General features: G+C 48.3%; 1 protein-coding gene across 2 annotated transcripts in view; it reads left to right on the top strand.

Moving 5' to 3' along the window:
• The window catches only part of TTC37 (tetratricopeptide repeat domain 37), a 539154-nt gene that overhangs the window by 69201 nt on the left and 446754 nt on the right, over positions 1–23199 (top strand). For both annotated transcript variants that reach the window (XM_029573103.1, XM_029573110.1), the window contains exons 7-8: positions 8909–9007; positions 9137–9245. In XM_029573103.1, the coding sequence (XP_029428963.1) occupies positions 8909–9007; positions 9137–9245 (208 nt within the window). The remainder of the gene's footprint in view (positions 1–8908; positions 9008–9136; positions 9246–23199) is intronic.

Below are 23199 nucleotides of genomic sequence, written 5' to 3' on the forward strand. Positions count from 1 at the left end.
TTGTTTTATATAGCCTAGGCTCCCTTTTTCCGGTGGTCCTCGGCTGCAGGGGTGAAACTTGGTGGTGCCAGTCACTCCCCCTGTTCAGCTCTCTCTCTCCCTCTCTTCTGTATTGCTCTTCCTTCATTGGGATCCATGTTTTTGTAGCTGCTGACAGGGACCTTTGTAAAAAAAAAAAAAACAAACAAACAAAAAACAAAACAAAAACCAAGACTAAATATAAGGTGATTTTACCTAGAGGAGTCCCCGATAACATTAACAGAAGGCTCCTGCCTTCCTTCCTTACTTTTGCAACTTGAGAGAGTGAATTGAGAGCGTGCACAGTTCATTCTGTGCCTCTGCTCCTTCAGCACCAGCAGCTCAGCTTACCTTAGTGCTGCCCCTCCCCCACCCAGCAGCCATGCCACGATCTCTGATGTGTTTAGCCTGCGGGGATTCCTCTGTCAGGCTTTCATGGGAGGGGCTCTGTTCACGCTGCCTACCGGGTGGGGGGGGGGGGGGGGGGGAAGGTTCCTCCGAGGTCCCAATGGGGACCCCCCCCTAGAGGCAGGCAGTTGAACCTGCGCTTCCGTAGCTTTCTCTGTTTTCCACACTGTGGTGATTTCTTTCTTTCTGCTGATTGTTTCCAGGATCAAGCAAGTATTGATTAATTTCTATATGTTTAAAAAAAAAAAAAAGAATTTGAGGGAAATCAAACTTCTTGTCTATGTGAGACAGCTCTGTCTCATAGCTCTTACAGGGTCCCAGGGGGGATTTTCCCCTTGAGTACTCAGCCTGGGACCCCTCTTCCCGGTGACCACTTGCTTGGCTTAAAAGGCTGATACTGGTGGTCCAGTCACTCCCCCTTTTCACATCTGCCTCAGGTCTTTTAGCAGAGAGGCTCCCATTCCTCTGCTCATTTCTTTAGAAAAAAAAAAAAAGACCATCAGAGGCACAGCTTACCCATGCTTTTCATTGCAGGCTCCAGCAAGGTAAGCAGCCGGGGAAGTGATTACTGTTGTCCAGTCCCTCTCTTCACCCATGTGTGTCTAAGCACTGTGTAAAAAAAAAAATAAAAAAAAAAAATAAATTTTTTTTGGTCAGCTGCAATCCAGGACCTGAATCGCCGCGTTTTTGGCCAATTTCGTGTTTTGTGAGCCGTTTTTCCCCCCACCATGCCGCAGCCATCCTGGTGTATAGCATGTGAGGAACTGGCCGCACAGTTTTCTAGGACTGGAATTTGCTCGAGGTGCCTTCCAAGGGGGTGGGCAGCTCTTCTTTTTTTTCAGGGTCTGCAGCAACAGCCAAGCCTAGTGGGGCTCAAAAATGTCAGGCTCCGCAGGAGCTCAGACCTGGTCTTTTCTCCCTCAGTGCAGGTACGGCAGCCATCTTAAGCAAGCACATGTTGTTCCATCTGTTACTGTTATCTATCCCTGTTCAATGTAAACCGATCTGATATGGTATTCAACCATGAAGGTCGGTATAGAAAAATGCTAAATAAATAAATAAATGTCTTAAGCACATGTCATGCAGCTCAGGCAAAGGCTGTGGGGGAAGGGGAGCTTCCTCCAACATTGTATCTAGTCCCTGCAACTCCTGATGAGAATGCAGCTCAGGATCAGGTTTTTTTCACAGGAGGACCCTGCTTTTCCAGATCAGGATGTTGATTGTTTCCTTTTCTTTAGATTTTGTATTCCTTACGCATAAAGCCTTCTTGGCTCCCAGGTCTCTGCAAGGTGGTGCCTTGCCAGTCAGACCTACACAGGGACTGCCCCCAAGGTAGCCAAGCGTGCCGATGTTCCCGCATCTCTAAGGGTCACGAAGTAAAAAGGCACGGTGGTTTCAAGAGGGTCTGCCGCTTCGGACGGGCCGGGCAGTGCGGCTGCAGGTACAGGAGCCTCTCCTCCCCCTCCCGGGGGGGGGGGGGGGCATGGATGAGGAGCGAGGTAAACAGGCTTCTTTGGAGGGTGATGACCCTCAGGTGGTACGTCTGTTCCAGAAGGAGGAGTTGGAACCCCTCAATCCTGCAGTCCTGGCGGAGCTCAGGGTTTGGTCTTCACAGTCTCGTGCAGCGGGCAAGCCTCAGGTGGGTTCAACAATTACTCAGCACCCACGGCCTCCCGTCTGCAGAGGCGGAACAGGCAGGCTGGAAGGCACGATTGCGTATGGGGCTGATGCTCTCTATGATCTTCTCAGGGTGCAGGATCTCAAGAGGGTCAGCCGGTTCCTCAAAGTGCCCCATTTCCAGATGGAAACCCTTCGGGCGGTGATAGCGGCAGTCCATCCCGGGGAATTCCTGGCCTCACTCGATCTGACGGAGGCCTACCTGCATATATCAATCCGTCCCGAACATCAGAGGTTCCTCCGATTCCATATCTTGGGTCAGCACTTCCAGTTCAGGGCCCTGCCCTTCGGACATGCCACGGCACCATGCACATTTACCAAGGTGATTGTGGTGGTGGCAGCAGCCCTCTGGAAGGACGATGTCCTGGTCCACCCATACTTGTACGATTGGTTAATCCAGGCCAAGTCAGAGACCCTATGCCGCCGGGCAGTGGACCGCGTACTCGCTCTCCTCTCGTCCCTAGGTTGGATAGCAACTTCTCCAAGAGCAATCTCCATCAGTCTCAGGTCTTGGAGTTCCTGGGGGCTCGCTTTGATACCCGCGTCGGCAAGGTCTTTCTCCCGGACTCAAGAGCTTTCAAGTTGATGGATCAGCTCCAGGGTTTCCTCTCCATGCCTCTCCCCATAGCGTGGGATTATCTGCAGGTCCTGGGGACCATGGCTTCCATGATCTACCTGGTCCCCTGGGCGTTTGCACATATGTGACCGTTACAGAGAGCCTTGCTGGCTCGTTGGCAGCCAGTATCGGAGCAGTTTCAGATGCAGCTCCCGCTTTCAGACTCTACCATCAGCAAATTACAATGGTGGCTTTCTCTCAAGCATTTCCTCCGTGGAATGTCTCTTCGGACCCCGCAGTGGATGGTAGTCATGACGGATGCCAGCCTTTCCGGCTGGGGAGCAGTTTACCAGTCTCGGACCATGCAGGGGCACTGGTCCCTAGCCCAGTCTCTCTGGCACATCAACCGCCTGGAGACCCGGGCGGTTCACCTAGCACTCAAGGACTTTTTCCCTCTACTTCGGCGACGGGCGGTCCGAGTTTTCTCGGACAATTCTACCACCGTGGCGTACATCGCCAAGGGGGCACCAGAAGTCAACTGGTGGCCCTCGAAGCAAGTCGCCTCCTCGAGTGGGCGGAATGGCACCTGGACTGCCTCGTGGCCTCCCACATAGCGGGCAACGAGAACTTTCAAACCGGCTTCTTAAGTCGTTAGCACCTGGACCCAGGCGAGTGGGAGCTGTCCGCCATGTCCCTCATTATTGACAGGTGGGGTCCCCGCACCTGGACTTGATGGCAACTCTGAACATCGCCAAGGCTCCCCAGTTCTTCGGCTGCTGGCCGCTGGCTGAAGAACCGGGGAGCCATCACACATGGCCAGTGCAGGATAGGACAGCAGGAGAGCAACCCAGTCATGTGCAGCAGGCAGACTGGGCCTCTCTGAAGATATGGGAATGGCAGCCATTTTGCCTGCACATGTAAGAGAGCAGGCTGTGGCTGGAGAGGGAAAATCCCTCCTCCTTTATGCCCAGTAGATTGCGATGCCCTGGGCATCTAGGATAGCAAAGAAGCAACAGAAAAGGCCATGTAAGAGGGTTTAGAGGATTTTGAGGATTTTTCCTATGATTTTGTGCTCCTTCTCCACAAGGCTTACTTGGCAAAGAAAGGTGCTATAAGCAAATGGGCCTGTTCATAGGGGTCCTAGAGGCAAGTAAAAGTGGGGTAACAGAAATCTGAGTGGGTCAAGAGGAATCCTCTATCAGCTTGACCTGAAAGGGAAAGTCGGGGAGTGTTTCAGAGGAATCTGAAGACTCCAAAGGAGCAGGAGAACCTGCGAGGAGATCCCTTAACACTGATATGGATAAGGATCTTTGAGACCCGGAGGATGTGCCGGTGGCTTAGAGGGATGACTTTAAAGTGGACAGGCTGTTCAGAAAGGAAGAATTGAGACTGCTCATCACACATGTATTGCAGGAACTAGAGATTACGGTTCCTTAGGAGGAATCAGATTGAGGGAGTTGATCCTGTCATGGAGGGTCTGTGGAGGTTAATGAAGGCTTTACCCTTTCATAGACTGGTGAAAAAGTTAGTGGTTAGGGAGTAGGACATCCCTAATGCTAGCATGAAAGTGAGACGAGCAATGTCAAAGCTGTACCCATTACCCAAGGTTGTTTTGAAGTTTTTGATGCTACCTTGCATGGATGCATCCATTTCTGTGTTGACCAAGAAGACCACCATTCGGCAGCCTTGAAAGACACTAGGACTAGAAACTGGAGATCTATCTCAAGAGGATGTTAGAGGTGTTGACCTTGGACATCCAGGCTGTGGTCTGCAGTAGCTTTATGCAGCACACCTGTTTATGCTGGGTTCAGCATTTGCAAGCAAAGGTTATGGTACCATCTGCTTCCACCAAGCAGGCTGAGTGCCTGGAGGCGGAGGTGGCCTATGTGGCAGACACATTGTATGATTTGATCCGTATATCCACCAGGATCATGGTTTTGGCCGTATCTGCCCGAAAGCATCTGTGCCTGCAGATCTGTTAAGTGGATGTCTGGTCCAAGTCATAGCTTGGTAATCAATCTTTTAAAGACAAGCTGTTTGGAAAGGACCTAGAATAGCTGGTGAAACACCTGGGAGAGTAAAAGGGGATAAATTGCCTGACGATAGGCCCAAAGGGGGCAAGAGGAATTTTCTGTCCTGATTTTGGGACTCAAGAAGATATCATCCCAATAATAGCTCTTTCTTACCTCAGCTGTAGTCCTTTCCAGGCTCACGTAGACCAATGAGTGATAGCTCCTGTCAGGGGGTCAGAGGAAGAAAACCTGTGCAATGTAGCGAGGCCAGTCCATTCTTCAGTGGAACTGGTAGGAGAAAGATTTGACCTCTTCTACGAAGAATGGACCAAGATCACCATGGATCAGTGGGTTCTGGATGTGATAAGAGACTGCTACGCTTTAGAATTTGCTTACTCTGTTTGAGAGGCCTTTATGGTCTACCCTTGTGCATCCTGAGTCAAGAGGTGGTTTGCTCCACATTGGCTTGGCTGCAGCATATGGAAGCAATAATTTCAGTTCCTCAGGGCGAATAGGGAAGCAGAAGATATTCCATCTATTTTGTAGTCAACAAAAAGGAAGGAAGCTATTGGCCCATTTTATATCTGAAAAAGGTGAATGTGGCCTCAGGGTGCCACGTTTTTGGATGGAAACACTGCAATCCTTGATAGCCATGCACAAGGGGAATTCCTAGCTTTGTTGGATTTGACAGAAGCTTATCTGCATATCAGTTCTGAGTGCTACTGTTTGTTCTGGCAACAGCACCGCAAACTTTCACCAAGGCAATGGTGGTAGTAGCTGCAGCCTTGTGGAAGGAAGTTGTCTCAGTATTTGGGGGCCTGTTTTGATGTCTGGCTCATTCGAACAAAGTTGGAAGCGCAATGTCAGTAGTCGATACAAAGGGTCATGCAGAGGTTGCGATCATTGGGCTGCATGGTGAACCTGGCCAAGAGCACACTGTTCCCAACTCAATAGGAGTATTTTGGGACCTGTTTTGATACCAAGATAGGCAAGGTGTTTCTTTTGGCGAACAGGATGAGGAAGCTACAGCTACAGGTCCCATGCATATTGTATCTTTCAATGCCCACAGTATGGGATTATTAGCAAGTCCTGGGTTCTATGGTGTCTACGCTAGATCTAGTATCTAGGGCATTTGCATACACAAGACCTCTTCAGAAGGCACTTTTGTCTTGTTTGAAACCTCAGTTGGATGAATTCCAGATCTTATTGCCTCTTCAAGGGAAGGCCAGATCAGTCTCTCATTGTGGCTTTCTCAGGCCAATTTAGAATGATGGGTGTACTTGGAAGTCCCATGGTAGGTGGTTGTGACCACCTGAAGAGTTGGGCCATTTACCAAGGGCAGACATCTCAGGATTGGTGGTAGACAGCGGAAGCGTCATGGTCTATCAGTTAGTTATTTAGAGATGAGGGCAGTTCTTATGCCATTGCTTTCTTTTTTGCCATGGTTACACAGTTAAACAGTCGGGTCTTGTCGCATTTTACGATAACAGTGGCTTACATCAGTTGCCAAGGGGATACCAAAAGTTGTATGGTGTCTCAGGAGGCCCAAAAGCTTTTCAGTTGTGCGGAACATTTAGTGGCTCTTGCAGCATTACATGTGGCCAGGATAGACTATCTACAAGTGGACTTTCTTAGCTGTCAGGTGTTAGACCCCGGGGAATGGGAGCTGTCATCGGAACCAATGGCTCTCATTTAGACCAGGTGGGGCAAATGTCAAGTAGATTTGATGGCATTGAGACAGAACCTCAAGGCACACCACTACTTCAGTCGCAGGTGTGAAGTTGAATCAGAAGGACTAGTTGCTCTGGTCCTCTCAGAAGACAAGGATGCTGTTATAAGTCTTCCCTCTGTGGCTCCTGATAGGAAGGGTATTGCAGCATGTCAGAAGACATCCAGAGAAGATGATCCTTGTGGCCCTGGAATGGCCGCATCGATTGTGGTTTGCGGATCTAATAAATCTCGTGGTGGACAGCCCCTTGAAGTTGGGGCTCAAGGATTGCTTCATCAGGGACCCATTATCTTGGAACTAGGCAGAATGCCTTTATCTTGCAGCTTGACTTTTGAGAAGCATCAATTACAGATGAAGGGATATTTGGAAAAGGTCATTACCACTTTGCTGCAGGCTAGGAGACCCTCTACTTTCCTGGCTTATGTTCAAGTCATGGTACCTCAAGGAGACAGTGGAGCCTACTCAGGCTTCAGTGTCACATATATTGGCCTTTTTGCAGAATTGTCTAAAGAAATGTCTTGCTTATAATTCCCTTAGAGTTCAGGTGGCAGCCTTAGGCTGTTCTAGAGAAAAGGTGCGTGGCGTGTCTATAACTTTGCATCCAGATGTTTCCCATCTTCTTAGAGAGTTAAAGCTTTTGTATCCTGTATAAAAAATGTGATCCTCTTTGAAACTTAATGGCTCAAACAGAGAGCCACATTGAGACAGACTTTGCTGAAGGATCTTACTCTAAGGTTGTCTTTTAGCGATTTGCTCGGCCAGAAGGATATCGAAATTGCAGTCCTTGTTGTATTGAGATCCCTTCCTTCAGTTTACTGAGGACAGGGTGTCATTGTGCACAGTACTTTCCTTTTTGTCGAAGGTGGTTTTCACTTTTCACCTTGGTCAGACTGTGGAGCTACCTACGTGTAGGAATTTGGATTCGAAGGAGCCGCATGCAAGGGAGCTCCATTTGTTGGACATCTGTAGGGCTTTGTTGTGCTATTTTAAGTTGACCAATGGGTTCCAGAGATCTGATCACATCTTCGTTCTATTTAGTGAAACAAAAAAAGGATGTAAGGCTTCCAAGGTGACCATTGCACAGTGGCTGAAGGAAGCAATTGTACTGGCATACATTTGTAAAAGGCGACCAATTCTGAAGGGTTGTGTGTGTACTCTACTAGAGCTCAGGTGACTTCTTGGGCAGAATGTCAATTGGTTTCTCCACAGGAAATCTGTCGAGCAGCGACTTGGCTGTTGCTATACACTTTCACCAGACATTTCCGACTAGATGTTTGGACATGGTTTGAGGAGACAGTGCTGCGAGCTGGTCTTTCGTCGTCGTCCATCCTTCCCGCCCCCCCCCCCCCCCCGTGTCAGGGAGCTTGGGTACATCCCACGCTTCTGGGCTGGTCTGGGATATAAACAGAAAAGGAAAATTGGTTCTTTCCTGCTGGAAAGACATGCTGGAAAGACCGATTTCTTGTCTGTGTGCAAATAGTGTAGAGTTTTTTTTTATCGTTTGTGGTTTGGAAGTTTCAGTTCATGTAGTTGATGTAAGAGCTCCAGGTTAGGGGCTCTACCTTTCCCCTGCTCAGTTAGGGGGTGGGGTGAAGTTAGGTTTGATTTAATCTCATCTTGGCTTTGGTTCAGTTCAATACTGAGGGACTGCAGATTGCACACTTAAGTAGCAGTGTCAGTGAAGCTTTTGTTTGCCTCCATCTGCTGGTAGGAATGAAAAACCCATGCATCTGGACTGATCTGTGGTATTCCAGGAAAGAAAATTAGCAGGTAAGATCCAGTTTTTCCTTTATTTCTCAGTGCTACATAAAAAGTGTACATACTGAAGCAAGGAATGGAATTATTATAAATAGACTTTTACAGGGATCTTGTTAGAAAAGGTCCTACTAAAATTAATTGTAGCAATGCACATCCATAGAAACCCTATTGATGTACCAGAAAAAGAATTGATTAATCTAATTGGACCTAGACCATAGTGTCCTTTGCACTACTCTTTTGACCTGAAGATAAGACCAAACACCTACCCTGTCTATTTGCTGCCTATCCCAATAGAGAGAAGATAGTAGCTAGGTGAGAGTGAAGGCAGCTGTGTATTGTGTGGGGGAGGAAGCAGTGACTATGGCCATGATCCAGTGTGGCAGGAAGTGGCAAGTTCTGGCAGTGGAGGAGGAAGTGGTTTCATGCTAGGCTTGGTGGAAGAGGAGGCTTCCTTGGTGCTGCACTCTACTGTGGTTCATAGTGTATTGGCCTGAATATAAGAGGGGTTGTCTTATATTTTAACCAATATGGTAATATGTATTGGGCTTCATGGGTCTAATGTAAATGTGTGGTTTATTCTGCGACTGTCCTACTGCTTTAGTCTATGACTAGTAGATTTGTTGATGCAGAAGACATTTTCTTCAGTGTCCTGTTCTAGCACACTTGTTTCACTTATGTTGTGTTTGTTTGCATTTTAATTTAAAGCTTTGAGCAATACCGTGAGCATTTGTGATTTTTCTCCAATTTCAGCTTCTGACAGCATTTGAGAATGCTCTCATTTCTGTAGCTAAGATTCCCAGTGAGGAGCACGAAAAACTGTACAAAGGCTTCATTCATTGTTTGTCACAGGTAGGATTAGCTTGACCTGCCATTTTTGTGTAAACATAATTTGTGATGATAAAAATATTGGTCTCCATGGAAAACTGTTTTGTACTTTGTAGTTTAGTTGGAATTCATGACACTTTTGCTTTTGATTAGTTTCCTCATGAGGACGCTAGATTGAAGAAAGCATGTGAGGAGATGATGATTCTCTACCCTACTGTGTGTTTTCCTTTAGAAGTACTTAGCTTACACTTCATTCAGTCAGGTGAGTTGTCTCCTATGATCCAAAATATAATTGTTATGGTTTTGCTCATTTTTGTCTTATCCTTTTTTCCTTTCCTTTACCTTAGTACTTGTTAAGTCTGTCTGGTTTGTCCTGATATTACTAGTCTTTCTGCTACACTCCAGAGCATTGGGTTTTATCACACTCCCAGCTGATAGAGCAGAGCACTTTTTTTTTAGGAATAATATTACAATATAAAGTTATTACCTCATTTATAAATTACAATATAGAGACTATACTGTTAAATTACTGTATATATTTACAATGTTTGAGAAAACACTGTTAACTTTATATTGTAATACTAGCCATTAAGCCCGTAACAACGAGCTACATTAACATATTTTTTAGTTCATTTCTTTACCCCTCATTCTCCCTTACCCTTTAGTCTCCCTCCCCTCAGTCACTCTCTCCTCCCTCCCCTCAGTCACTCTCTCCTCCCTCCCCTTAGTCACTCTCTCCTCCCTCCCTTCAGTCACTCTCTCACTCTCTCTTCCCTCCCCCTCTCCCCTTAGTCACTCCCTCCTCCCTCAGCTCATTCACAACCCCTTCGGATGGCACAGATGGAAGATCTCCGGGGGAGGTCCCTCCCTTGCGCGCGCCGCCGCCGCTACTGCTCCTGCTCCTCGCCGCGCCATTTTTGTTACAGGCAAGCTCTGACCGACGTGCTGCCCGCGCATGCGCGGTAGAGTTGCTATCTACTACGCATTTGCGGCAAGTCAGTCAAGTTTCATTTATCTAGTAGATTATTTCTATTATTACCTCGTTTAAAATATTACAATTTAGAGACTATACTGTTAAATTAATAATGTTACAATGTAAAAATAATATGGCCCGTTGTCATATTATCACACAAGTTCCCATGTAAACCGATGTGATACCCATGGCTGAATGTCTGTATAAAAAAGCAAGCAAATAAATAAATACATTTAATCTGTGTGCGGTAACTCATTAACCAGTACTTTCTGCACGGAATACTTTTGTCAAAGTTTCTAGAACTTTAACTGGCACACTGAGCATGCCCAGTATGCCGCTAACCCTGTGGCCACACTGGGTACGGGACCATGTGGCCTTGCAGTTCTTAGAGCTCTGTTTTTATTCCTCAGGGAAATTTTTGAAGTTTATCTTCAAATTCTACCCCATTTCGGGGTCCCCCATTGCGCATCGACTCCTCCATTGAGCATAGACTCCTCCGACGTTCGGTGAGTTCATTTTGCACTTTTGCGGTCGGTCCCCGGTCATTCACCTCACGGTGACAGACGGTCACTGACTGCACGCTGCCTCTTTTTACCATGGCGACCTGTTTTTGGAAGTGCCCTGAATGCCCGTGGACTATGTCCAAAGTGGACCTGCACGACATCTGTGTCCTATGCCTCAGGCCTTCCCATGGTGTCTGTCGATGTCCAAGCTGAGCCCAGATGACCCCTAAAGGCCGGCCCACCCGCCTGGAGAAGATGGAGCACTTGTTTGGGCCCAAGCAATCTGCTCCATTGACTCCGGTGCCGAGTGCACCGGGTCGAAGGGGTCCAGCTGACTCGAGATCCTCTCCGTCGAAGCCCCGCCAGGAGTACCAAGAAGCAGGAGACCAACCTTCGTTGGCATCGACCCATTCCAAGGCTTCGGCATCTACGTCCTCGGCGCTGGAGAAGGACTGGGTCGAGCCGAGCACAGTGGGAAGCATCGACACAGACACCAGAGTGGCATCGGCTTCTATTGAGCCTCCTCCGAAGTGGCCCCAGGGAGAGGAGCCCCCATCCTCCTCTGGACCCAGGAGCCCAAGGCGTTCCCCACCGGTAACGGTGACGGGCACCGAGCCTCCATGGACCCCCGTGGATGCTACGGTGACACCTAGCCTGCCTCCTCCTCCAGGGTCGGTTCTCTCGGCACCCTCGTTACAAGAGGAGTTGGACCACATGGTCCAACAAGCAGTGCTTAACGCCCTTCAGGTCTTTCAGTCTCCACAGACGCAAGCCCCCATACCGGCATCGGAACTAGCGTCATCCATGTTAGCACCCCTTCTGGATAGACTGGACGTCCTGGTCGCTGCTCTGCCGATGCAGCCCGTACCAGTGGGGCCTTCGGTGCCCAGCCAACCACCGATACCTTCTCCGTTCTCCATCTCAAACCCGGGCTCCTCGGAGGAGGAGGATGCTGCTCCCGGCCCATCGCCATGGACGGGACCACCAATGCCGGATCCCATACCCGGACTGTTGGGTCTCCCGGTACTCTGGCTTCCCTCCAAGGTCCTGGTGCCCTCTGTGCCGGCACCACCATCTGTGCCCTCTGTGCCGGCACCTCCCTGGTGAGGAAGAGGCCCTCTATGACACATGGGGGGGACGCCTCCTCTGAACATTCCTTGGAGGCCTCTGAGGAACTTCTTTCAAAGCCTTCTCCCCGGGAAGAGACGGCGCTCACACCCGGAGGACCTCTCCTTTGCTAGCTTTGTCAGGGAGATGGTGGACACAATACCCTTCCAACTTGCAACAGAGGAAGACGCCCGCCACAAAATGTTGGAGGTCCTTCACTATGTGGATGCTCCAAAAGAGGTCATGGCTGTCCCAGTCCATGAGGTTCTTCTCAACCACCTGCACAGTCTCTGGGAACATCCGGGTACTGTGCCTCTGGTCAATAAAAAGACTGATGCCACTTACCTAGTGCAACAGGTACTAGGTTTCCAAAAAATCCAGTTGCCCCACAAGTCAGTGGTTGTAGAGCTAGCCCAGAAGAAGGCCAAGAGGACCTGCCCTCATTCCTCTGCCCCTTTGGGAAAAGACCAAAGAGCCCTAGATGCCCTTGGTCGACGGGTGTCCCAAACACCAATAAAATATTTCAAAACAGCAGACGCACCAAATAACACCTGAAAAATGAAACTAAAAGGGATTTTAAAAAGTCACGCTTTCTATACCTGGGAACTTTTGATTTCCAGTCACCCTGAGATTGTCGTGGATTAGTGGGAATGGGATGCACAGACTTTCTCTCTTTCTTATAGAAACAGGCACTCAAACACAGATGCTCCCTCTCAGACAAACCCGCAGGTATTTCCAGTTCCTCTTTGGTTGGGATCTACCAGCAGCCCCAGGCCCTCACCTTCATTTCAGCTGCTGGCAGGTTAGAATCCACCTGCAGCCCCCATTCTCTCTCACACACTAACATCCACCCAAATCCCAGGCAGGCTCCCATTCTCACACAAATAACCCTTGCCCATCTCAGTAAGGCTCCCATGCATGCATGTACACAAACACGCACACCAACCCATCTCAGGCAGGTTCCCATTCACACACGCACACCAACCCATCCCAGGCAGTCAGGGTGTATGGGTCATTCCTCCTGCACTGCTGCTTCCAGCCTGTACCACCTTCTTTGTGGAGAGTAGCTGTTCTGCAGCTCTTCTTCATGTGTTGGCCTTGGGGTAATTCAATACTCACGGTGCTAGTATTTCCTGTATTCTCATCTCGTGCATCACGAGATGAGAATACAGAAAGTGCTAGCACTGCGAGTGTTTACTGTGGGGCTAGTACATGAGGAGCTGCTGGACAAGCTTCCTCTTCTGTTGGGCCTCCTGCTTCTTCCGCTGGGATCGGATCCACTAGCAGCAGCAGCACCTTGGGCCTCTCTGCTCCTGACACTGCCCCACCGGATGTGCTGCCCTGTGCAATTGCACGGTTTTGCACACCCGGTGGTACCAGGCCTACATGTACTTCCTCCATTGCATCTCGCTCTTATTCCTTGTAGATATCCTGAAAACCCAACCTGCTTTTGCAGCATTCAAGGACTAGAGATGCCCACAACTAGTATAATTCTTGCTTTGAGTGTATCAGCCTGTTTGATACTCCAGGTTCCCTGGCTGACTGGCCTGATAGTTGTACTTCTGTTCTTGTTGCCTCACTATGGATCCTTTTTAGTGTATCTAATATGAGTGTGCTGTTTAACACTCAAATCTTTATGGCTGTGTTTTTTGATGTTCCAGCACAGCTGTTCGAGCGATTTGTAGCCAGTAATTAATGTCTTGTAATTCTCCAGGAATAAGTGCTTTTGATTTCCTTTGCCATGCTAAAACTTGATGATTTATTCTTAAAACCTTGATGCTTATGAAGCTGAATGAAAACAAGTAGTTTGCATTCATGAGGACAGCTTGCTGTTGTAATATTTCTAATATGTTTGAGAGCAATATTAAAATGCCTCACACAGATTATTGCATTGATGCCTTTGTGTGAATTCATTAAACAAGATTGGATAGAACATTCAGATCTAAAGTTAAAGTGGAAATTATTCACCACATGTTTTGTTCTGCAGTTCCTTGTGTTAAAACTGGCTAAAACTGCATGCATCTGCATTAAGAGGCTTCCAGTAGTAACATGGTAAATGATAGCAGATAAAGACCAAAATGAGTCATTTACTCTTTCCAGTTGAACTTCTTCCACCTTGGGTAAATGCACATAGGTTCCCTACACAGCTAGGGAATTTATAACATAGGGTTGCCATCTTACGCCAGATTCGCCTGAAAAGGTTGATCCGATCACAGGTTTTACCCCATTGCATGCAGGGATTTGTCTTACCTTTCTTAGGGACTGAATAGGGAAGTCAGAACTAAAAGTCCCTGCATGCAGTGAGGTAAATCAAGGACTGGATCAAACCCATTGGGTGAATCTCGAGCCAGTTAGCAATCCTAATCTAACATACATTCTCTCCTCCCCCATGTCTTTTTCCTGACAGCTCAATCCTTTTCCTACCTCTGCGTTCCATAATCTTTCATGTATGCCCAAAATCTGCTACAGTGCTAGCTTTCACCATCTAAGCCATTTCAGATCTTGTCATTTTCAACGTTGATTCTTACAAGACTAATATGTAATCCAACACCCAGGATCCCTTAAATATCTATTACCAAGTTTCATCATAATTCCTACACCAAGGTTTAGAGAAGCTGCAGGTAAAAATAAATGTTTGCCTCCCCATGTTCATTAAAGTTTGGGTTTTATCTATGGTCCCTCCATGCAGGTCACCCGAACCTTCTTGAAGGTCAGATGCAATCATACCATTGCTTTTTAGGGTTGCCACTGTGTGGAAGAATGAAACATAAGAAACTAATAGGCAGTCATGAAATACTGTAAGTCCATTGCAATCCATCAACCAGAGTAAGGCAGGAGGAGATTTAAATCCTAGAAAGCAATTTATCTTCATTTTGATTTTTAACTTCATTTCATTTTGTGGTATGTTCTTCGATTATGCTATAAGATGAAAATGGGTCTCTTACAGAAAAGTTTAAAGACTGAGCCATATATGTTTTAACACTTTGCAACTGACTGCTAAAAAAAACAAACCATGAAGTAATTTTTTTTATAGATGACATTACTCTTAGTGTTACTTCAATAGCTGGTTTTAACTGAAGGGAATATCAGAGAGCAGTAGAGTTCTTTACCCTGCTGCTCCACAGCATGTCTGAAAGGGAATGGAAATCTGGGACATTCTAGGAGTCCTCAAACTACCATTTTCTTCAGAAAGCTCCCTGATGACTCAGAAACATAAGACTGCCTAGGCCAGATACTATGTTGTTTTGTTGGTCTGACTTCTAGTACTAGTATTACTGAGCAGTTTGCAACACCATGGAGCTTCTCCAAACTAGTATTCAGTACTGTAGTCAAAAGAGCTTGTTGATTCAGTCACTGTAGTGTGCCTAATTTATAAACTGTAATAAATGGTATATTGGTGTATAAGGGTTCTTTTTCTAATTTTTCTTTTTTGGGTTTCTTTTGAGTAGATTTACTGTGAGTAGGAGGGTTTGTGCATTTGCAGTATTTATATTGCATATGTGGTTGGACTTTTTTTTTAGTTGTAATTATTTTTGTTGTGTGTTCTGTGTTTTAATTATGATTTCTCCATTGACAAGCAGGGCTGAATTAGCCATGGTATGTGGATGATGTCATCCGGCAGCACTGAACAGATTCCTTACTCTCAGCTAGTGAAGCTTTTTCTTTACAGAGCATGTGCAGAAATTTCTGTGTGGGCATTGCCTCACGAGCTCCCTTGATTATTTATTCATCTGAGCACCAGCATAGTTGTGTACAACGATCTCTAATTTTTCTGTAAATTTTTCATATTTTTCTCTTAAATTTGCCTCACTTCCTCAGCAGAACTCAAACACTTGACAGAGCTACTTAAAAAAAATTTTTTTTTCTTCAGAAGGCCACCATGAGCGGCTTTCAGGACTGTATTTGTGGTTTAAAAAAAAAATTGTCCATCACAGATGGACACGACCTTTGCTACTATTGCTTAGGACCGAACCACGACCATGTCAGTTACTAAGATTGTGGCCGGATGTCCCAGCTTTCCCTGGAAAATGGAGGAACTGAGTAAGTCTCGTAGAAACTGCAGTCGGTCTTCTTCCTGAAGTGCAGCCTTATCTGCCTACCTGTAAATGGAGCTGAGCAGGAGCTCTTCCAAAATTTCTCTCCTTTCCCTGTACGTACCTGGATCAGTCCAGACCATGGGTTGAGCCTCCTGTCCAGCAGATGGAGACAGACCAAAACTGAAAGGGTATTCTATATTAGGACAGAGCCTACCCTGCAGCCCTTCAGTATTTGTCTGTCTCCAGCAGATGCGAGAGCTCACCCTGTGGTTCCCTGATTATTACTAGTTAGCCCTTAATCTGCGGATTATCTTCCTTTCTTTAAGCAGGATCAAGCAAGTATTTTTTACTTTGTCTCAGTTTAAAAAAAAAAAAAGATGTCTTTGTGTTTTTTCTTCACAGGAGACAGCGCTGTCTCCTCGCTCTTGCGGGGCCTAGGAGGGCTTGCCCCTTGCGTTCCGTAGCCTAGGCCCCTTTTCCCGGTGATCCTATGGTGGGGTGAAACTGGTGGTCCAGTCACTCTCCACCCTACCTGGCTGCTTTGGTTCCGGGACATCTCTTTCCCCTGCAGTGCCTTTTAGGGATGTGCTATTCCCTATGTGAAGTAAAAAAAAAAAAAAAAAGAGTTAACTTTTAAAGTCTGGACTTTTTCTGTCTTTTTGCCAGCAGCTGAGGTTTTTTTTAGCTGAGGAGCGAGCAGGGTTCAATCCGCTGCCTCCGCTCCTCCCGGCAGCACAGTCCAGCTGATTTCTTCCCGCTCGTGGCTTCTCCCCTCAGAGTATGCCGCGTTCGCATTGCTGCCTCGCGTGTGGTGAGCCCTTGTCGCGCGAGGGACTTTGCTCCGGATGTCTGCCGGGTAGGGAGGGCCCCTCCCCGGCAGCGACAAAAAATCTAACCCATGGTCGATCCTCCCACCGCATGGCTAGGCCGTTCCCGGGTCGGCAAACCGTGGGAAATGTGGCTATCTTGGGAGTTTCGGCAGCCCCTGATTTTGGGCTGCAGGAGGGTGAGAACTCAGTTTTGGCAGTTTCACACCCCCCCCCCCCCCCGATTTAAGTCCCGTGCGGCCCCAGGATGTGGTCCCTGCCCCCCTCCCCTCCTGCAAGTCCAGGCCACATTTTTCTTCTGAGTTTGTGCTTTTAATGCACAAATCTTACCTGGCCAGCTTGCAGGAGGAGGCGGACCCTTCCTCAGGTCCTCTCCCGGCCAAGATTCCGCGGATGCCCCCTCTGCTCGCCCCCATGGCTCCGGATCCGCAGAGGCCTGTCTGGGTGCAGGTGGTGCCGGGGGGCCCTCCCCCACCCCAGGAAGGGGATGACCCTCAGGTGCTACGTTATTTCAAAGGGAAGAACTGGAGCCCCTCATTCCCTTTTGTTCTTCAGGAGTTAGGGATCGAGGGGTCCCCAGCGGATTCTCTTACGGCCCCGCTGCCTGCACATATGTATCCATTCCTGGCGGGACTTAGGGCTCCAGCCTGCGCTTTTTCCTTGCTTCCTATGCACAAGTTGCTGCTCCTCCGGGAATGGGAAGCTCCTGAAGCGGGGCTTCACATAGGGAGAGCTATGGACAAGCTCTATCCTCTCCCTGAGGACTGCCTGGACATGCTGAAAATTCCTACGGTGGATTCTTCAATCTCCGCTGTTACCAAGCATACCACTATTCCAGCGGTGAGAGCCACGGCCTGAAGGATGTGCAGGATCGCAAGCTTGAATTCCATCTTAAACGTATCTTCGAAGTTCTGGCCCTGGCAGTTCGGGCGACGATCTGCAGCAGTCTCATGCAGCGGGCAAGCTTTAGGTGGGTCCAACTATTACTCGGCACCCAGGATCTCCTGTCTGCAGAGGCGGAGCAGGCTGAATGTTTGGAAGGCGCCATTGCATATGGGGTGGATGCCCTGTACGATCTCAGAGTCCAGGCAAAGGTGATGGCTTCGGCGGTCTCGGCCAGACGACTCCTCTGGTTACATACTTGGTCGGCAGACCCATCATCCAAGTCTCGGTTGGGCACTCTGCCTTTTAAAGGTAAGTTGCTCTTCCGCGAGGACCTTGAGCAGCTTATTAATTCCTTGGGTGAGAGCAAGGTACATAAGCTACCTGAGGACCGTCCGAAACAGTCAAGAGCCTTTGTTCCCTCTCGTTGCCACTTCAGGTTCCAGCGTAGATATAATGTGCAGGCGCGAGGTGCCTCTGCTAGAGGTTATCCCTCCAGATCTCAATCTTGGTCTCAGTCCTTTCGAGGTCGCTGGTCCTTCCGAGATGGGGCTCCTCAGCGCTCCATGCCCAAGCTGGCTCCCCAATGAGATTCAGCCAGCCCATTCCTCCGTTCCCAACCTCTGTGGTCGTTTCTCCCTGTTTTACGAGGAATGGGCCAAAATTACGTCAGACCAGTGGGTCCTCGAGATTATAAGAAACGGTTACGCTTTAGAGTTTGCTCAAGATCTGCCGGATCTGCACGTAGTCTCTCCTTGCGGACCTCTGAAGCGGGCTGCCGTGGATCAAACTCTCTCCAGGGACTGGGGGCTATTGTCCCAGTCCCGACAGACGAACTTGGCGCCGGCCAGTATTCCATCTACTTCGTAGTGCCAAAAAAGGACAGTTCCTTCTGTCCAATTTTTGACCTCAAGAGAGTCAACTGGGCCCTCAAGATACCTCATTTTCGGATGGAGACCCTGAGGGCGGTCATAGCGGCTGTTCACTCTGGCGAATATCTTGCCTCTCTCGACCTGACGGAGGCTTACTTACACATCCCGATTCGTCACGAGCATCACAGGTATCTTCGCTTCCACATCCTAGACCAGCATTTTCAGTTCCGGGCGCTGCCATTTGGTCTAGCCACCGCGCCGTGCACTTTCACCAAAGTCATGGTGGTGGTGGCGGCCGCCCTCCGGCGAGAAGGTGTCCTGGTCCATCCTTTCCTGGACGACTGGCTCGTGCAGGCCAAGTCGGAGGTTCTCTGACAGGCAGTCGACTGGGTCCTTGCTCTCCTTACCTCTCTCGGGTGGATAGTCAATTTCCCCAAATGCAATTTACAGCCGTCCCAGGTGTTGGAATTTCTGGGGGCATGTTTCGATACCCGGGTCGGCAGGGTGTTCCTGCCACATGCTTGGGCGTCCAAGCTTATGGATCAAGCGTGCAACCTGCTCTCGCTCCCGCTGCCTACGGCGTGGGACTACCTTCAGGTCCTGGAGACCATGGCTTCCACCATCGACCTGGTTCCTTGGGCTTTTGCACATATGCAACCATTACAGAGAGCTTTGCTATCCCGTTGGCAGCCGGTGTTGGAACAGTTTCAGACGATTCTTCCACTTTCGGACTCCTCAGTGGATTATAGTGATGACGGATGCCAGTCTCTCCGGCTGGGGAGTGGTCTGCCAGTCACAGACCACGCAGGGTTACTGGTTACCAGTCCAGTCCCGCTGGCACATCAATCGCCTAGAGGCCTGGGTGGTCCGTCTGACTCCAGGTTTTTCTCCCTCTATTCCACGGCAGGGCAGTAAGAGTCCTTTCCGACACTCCACTACGGTAGCTTATATCAGTCGGCAAGGGGCCACCCGGAGTTGCCTGGTGGCCCTGGAAGCCAGCCAGCTCCTTGCCTGGGCAGAGTGTCATCTGGAGAGTCTAGCAGCCTCCCACATAGCGGGCAAGGAGAATGTGCAAGCCGATTTCCTGAGCATTCAGCGTCTCGATCCGGGCGAGTGGGAGCCCTCGGACGGAGCGATGGATCTGATCATCAACAGGTGGGGTCCCCCTCACCTGGTCCTCATGGCAACCTTGGGCAATGCCAAAGCCAGCAGGTTCTTCAGCCAATGGAGGGAGCACTGTTCAGAGGAAGTGGATGCTCTGGCTCTCCCATGGCCCCATGACGTCGTCCTCTACGTGTTTCCTCCCTGGCCTCTCGTGGGCAAAGTTCTCCGAAGAATAGAACTTCACAAAGGGCCGGTCATCCTAGAGGCTCCCGAATGGCCCCGCAGGCCGTGGTTCGTGGATCTGGTAAATCTGGCGAAGGACGGGCCTCTTTGTCTCTGTCATCTCCCGTGCCTGCTACGGCAGGGTCCCATATTTTTCGACCAGGCGGATCGCTTCTGTCTAGCGGCCTGGCTTTTGAACAGAGAAGACTGAGACAGGATATAAGGAGGAAGTTCTCTACCCTTCTTCGGGCTCATAAGCCATCTACTTCTTTGGCTTATGTACGCATCTGGAAAGTTTTTGAGAATGTCTGCACTGAATCGGGTGTTTCGGCGCGCTCGGCCCCGGTCTTGATGGTTCTTTTTTTCCTTCAGAAGGGTCTTTCCAAGGGGCTTTCCTTTAGCTTGTTGCGCATCCAAGTGTCCGCTCTCGGCTCTCTCTTAGGTCGAGTGGAAGGTCACGATGTGGCGTCTCACCCGGACGTTGTTCGGTTCCTGAGAGGTGCCAAGCATTTGAGACCGCCTATCCGGTCCACCTGTCCATACTGGAGTCTCAATTTGGTCCTTCGGGCTCTCTGTTTGGCTCCATTCAAACCTCTGTCGGGCTACTCTCAGGGATCTTATGCTTAAGACAGTCTTCCTGGTGTCTATTTGTTCTGCTCGACGGGTATCTGAGATCCAAGCGTTGTCCTGTCAGGAGTCCTTTCTGAGGTTTTCTGATTCGGGGGTTTCTTTCAAAACTGTTCCTTCCTTCTTACCAAAGGTTGTTTCTTCTTTTCATGACAACCAGTCTGTGGAGCTTCCCGCGTTCTCTCCGAAGGACATCGCAAGTCCAGTTGGGGACGCTCTTCGCCGGCTTGATGTGAAACGCATGTTACTGCGCTACCTCCAGGTCACCAATGAGTTTTGGGTCTACGATCATCTTTTTGTTCTTTGGAGCGGTCCAAATAGGGCAAACAGGTTTCTAAGACTGCTATTGCCCGGAGGTTGAAGGAGGCGATTTTGACGGCCTATATATGCCAAGGTCGGGCAGTTCCGGAGGGCCTAAGAGTTCATTCTTTGTGTTCTCAGGCTACTTCGTGGGCAGAGAGTCAATCGGTCTCTCCGCAGGAAATATGCAGGGCCGCTACATGGAAATCCCTGCATACTTTTTCTCGCCATTACCGTCTTGATGTGCAAGCACCGGTCTTTGGTTCTTTTGGTCGGCAGGTGCTTCGAGCGGGTCTGTCTCAGTCCCACCCATTTTAGGGAAGCTTTGGTACATCCCACGGTCTGGACTGATCCGGGTATATACAGGGAAAGGAAAATTAGTTCTTACCTGTTAATTTTCGTTCCTGTAGTACTACGAGTCAGTCCAGACGCCCTTCCCTGTTTTTTCTTTTCTGCCGTCCACTCGAAGCTTTTTTTCTGCAGGTCTCTGGATGAAGGATACCTATCATTATCTTAAGGACACCGGAAGCATCTCTGTTTAATCAAGGATATGCAAGAGCGTTCTCCTACTGAATTAATTTAAGGTATTAATTGGTTAGTTGGTTACTCACTTGAGTTTTTTGGTTACTTGCTTGATCTTCTTCTTGGTTATCTTTGTTCTTATCTCCCTTGACAATACTGAAGGGCTGCAGGGTAGGCTCTGTCTGATATAGGATACCCTTTCAGTTTTGGTCTGTCTCCATCTGCTGGGCAGGAGGCTCAACCCACGGTCTGGACTGATCTGTGGTACTAAGGAACGAAAATTAACAGGTAAAAACTAATTTTCCTTTTGGTGGAACGGGCCAAATCCTTAGGCTCGAGTAAACGTAAACATCAGGGGACTGCATCAAAGAAAGAGGTGCCACTCCACAGAGCCGTCTTTTTAGCCGGTGCTGAAAAGGAGCCTCTGCATTAGCGCCATTAATACACGATGCATCAGGTCCCACAACAAGAAATTCATTTAGCCTCAGAACCCTTGCCATTGGAGCAGGCTGCTTCATCATTGCATAGTGCTGCTTCCAGTGCAGCTGTATGCTGGCTTGCCAAGAATTTTGACAGATGCAGAAGGGGATATCATACCCCTACTCACACCAATTACCAGAGCTCTCCTACCAACAAAATTAATGGAACAAGGGCTATGTCTGGCGAATCAGATCCCATTTGTTCTCTGGTAACTGTCATATCTAATCAGCTCCCAATTCAAATTTAGCAGAGCCCAGAAAATGTGCAGGATTCCATTCTAGTATCATAAGAGATTGTTCAACTATCCACATCAGGACAGGGCACATCAACCCCCTCGACCAAGTAGTGAAGCTGATGAAGAATTTCTTTACCTCTTTAGTGGCTAAGGATAAAGGACGGTGCCTTCCTACCTCTCCCTTTCCAGGGTATTAGATTTACTCTCTCAAGAAGAAGTTCTAGTATCCCCAGTTTGCCCAGATATTCCATCAGAACACGTGAGGTGATTCTAGCCCATAACATTCATTTTATAGTGGAGTCCAGCTAGTCGGAGAGTGTACACAGGAGTATATTCCTCCAAAGCGACCAAGGATTCCTCCTCAGTCACCTTCTTCATCACTGGGGTCCTGGATTAATGTTCCCCCAACCTCTAGGCTCTGAAGCAGGATTGACATGGATCCCTTCCAAATATTCCCCCAGAGCCTCCAGAATACTCGTCTCCACCAGAAGACCTTTTCTACTCCACGTTTTTGAACAAGTTGGTAAAAGCGCTTGGATCAATGTGCCTAAGGACAAAGTTCCTTGCATACATGTCTTGGGGCTCTTCCAAATTCCGGAAACACTGGCAGAGCCAGCAGCCATCCCAATACACAATATTCTGCAAGAATTGCAAATGAGAATGTTGAAAAGTCTTATTTCCTGTGCCCCAGGAATTAGGGTACAGGAGTGTATTCGCATATATCCTTGTTTTGTTTGCTAACACAATCTCTATACAAGGGAGGTGCTGGTTGTTCTGGGCTACATGGTGACTGCAATTCACGTAGATTCACTAACCCGCCTTCACATATGACTCCTGCAGTGTGTCTTCGTTCCCAGTGGGACCAGGTAACTCATCTGCTGACAACCAAAGTGCAGATTTCACAAGAAAATAAAGCAGGAGCTATGCTGGTGGCTAGACTCCTTCATCCTTCAAGAAGGAGCATCATTCTGTTTACTTCCTCACAAAGTAACATTAGCAGTGAATATCTCCACCAAGGTTTAGGGGCCCATACAACCCCTTTCAAACTCAAGGGACTTGTTCATTCATAGACAATTTCAAATTAACTTTCTAGAATTGAGAGTGATCAAATATGCTTGAACAACTTTCACTCTAAGGGAAGAATGTTCTCATTGAAACAGATAACCAAGTAGCCATGTTCTATGTGAGCAAGCAAGGAGGGTCACAGGGTCATGGACTCTTTGCCAGAAGCAATAAAGATATAGGAATGGACATGCAGACATCAATCTGTCCTGCAAGAGACCTACCTTCCAGGATCTCCAACATGTTGGCAGATCATCTCAGCAGAATTTTTGACCACCTGGTCTTTTCAGCAGTCAACAGCAGACAGACTATTTAGACTGTGGGAACTTGTTTGCATCAGAACAAAACAGAAAACTGGACAACTTTTGCTCCCTTTTTCCAAGTGAAACCAGATATGCTCAGAATGATTTTCTGCTAGATTGGAATGCAAATCTAATGTGAGCTTTTCAACTAATTACACTGA

The sequence above is a fragment of the Rhinatrema bivittatum genome, chromosome 1 (genome assembly GCF_901001135.1).
Source record: "Rhinatrema bivittatum chromosome 1, aRhiBiv1.1, whole genome shotgun sequence".
NCBI lineage: Eukaryota > Metazoa > Chordata > Amphibia > Gymnophiona > Rhinatrematidae > Rhinatrema > Rhinatrema bivittatum.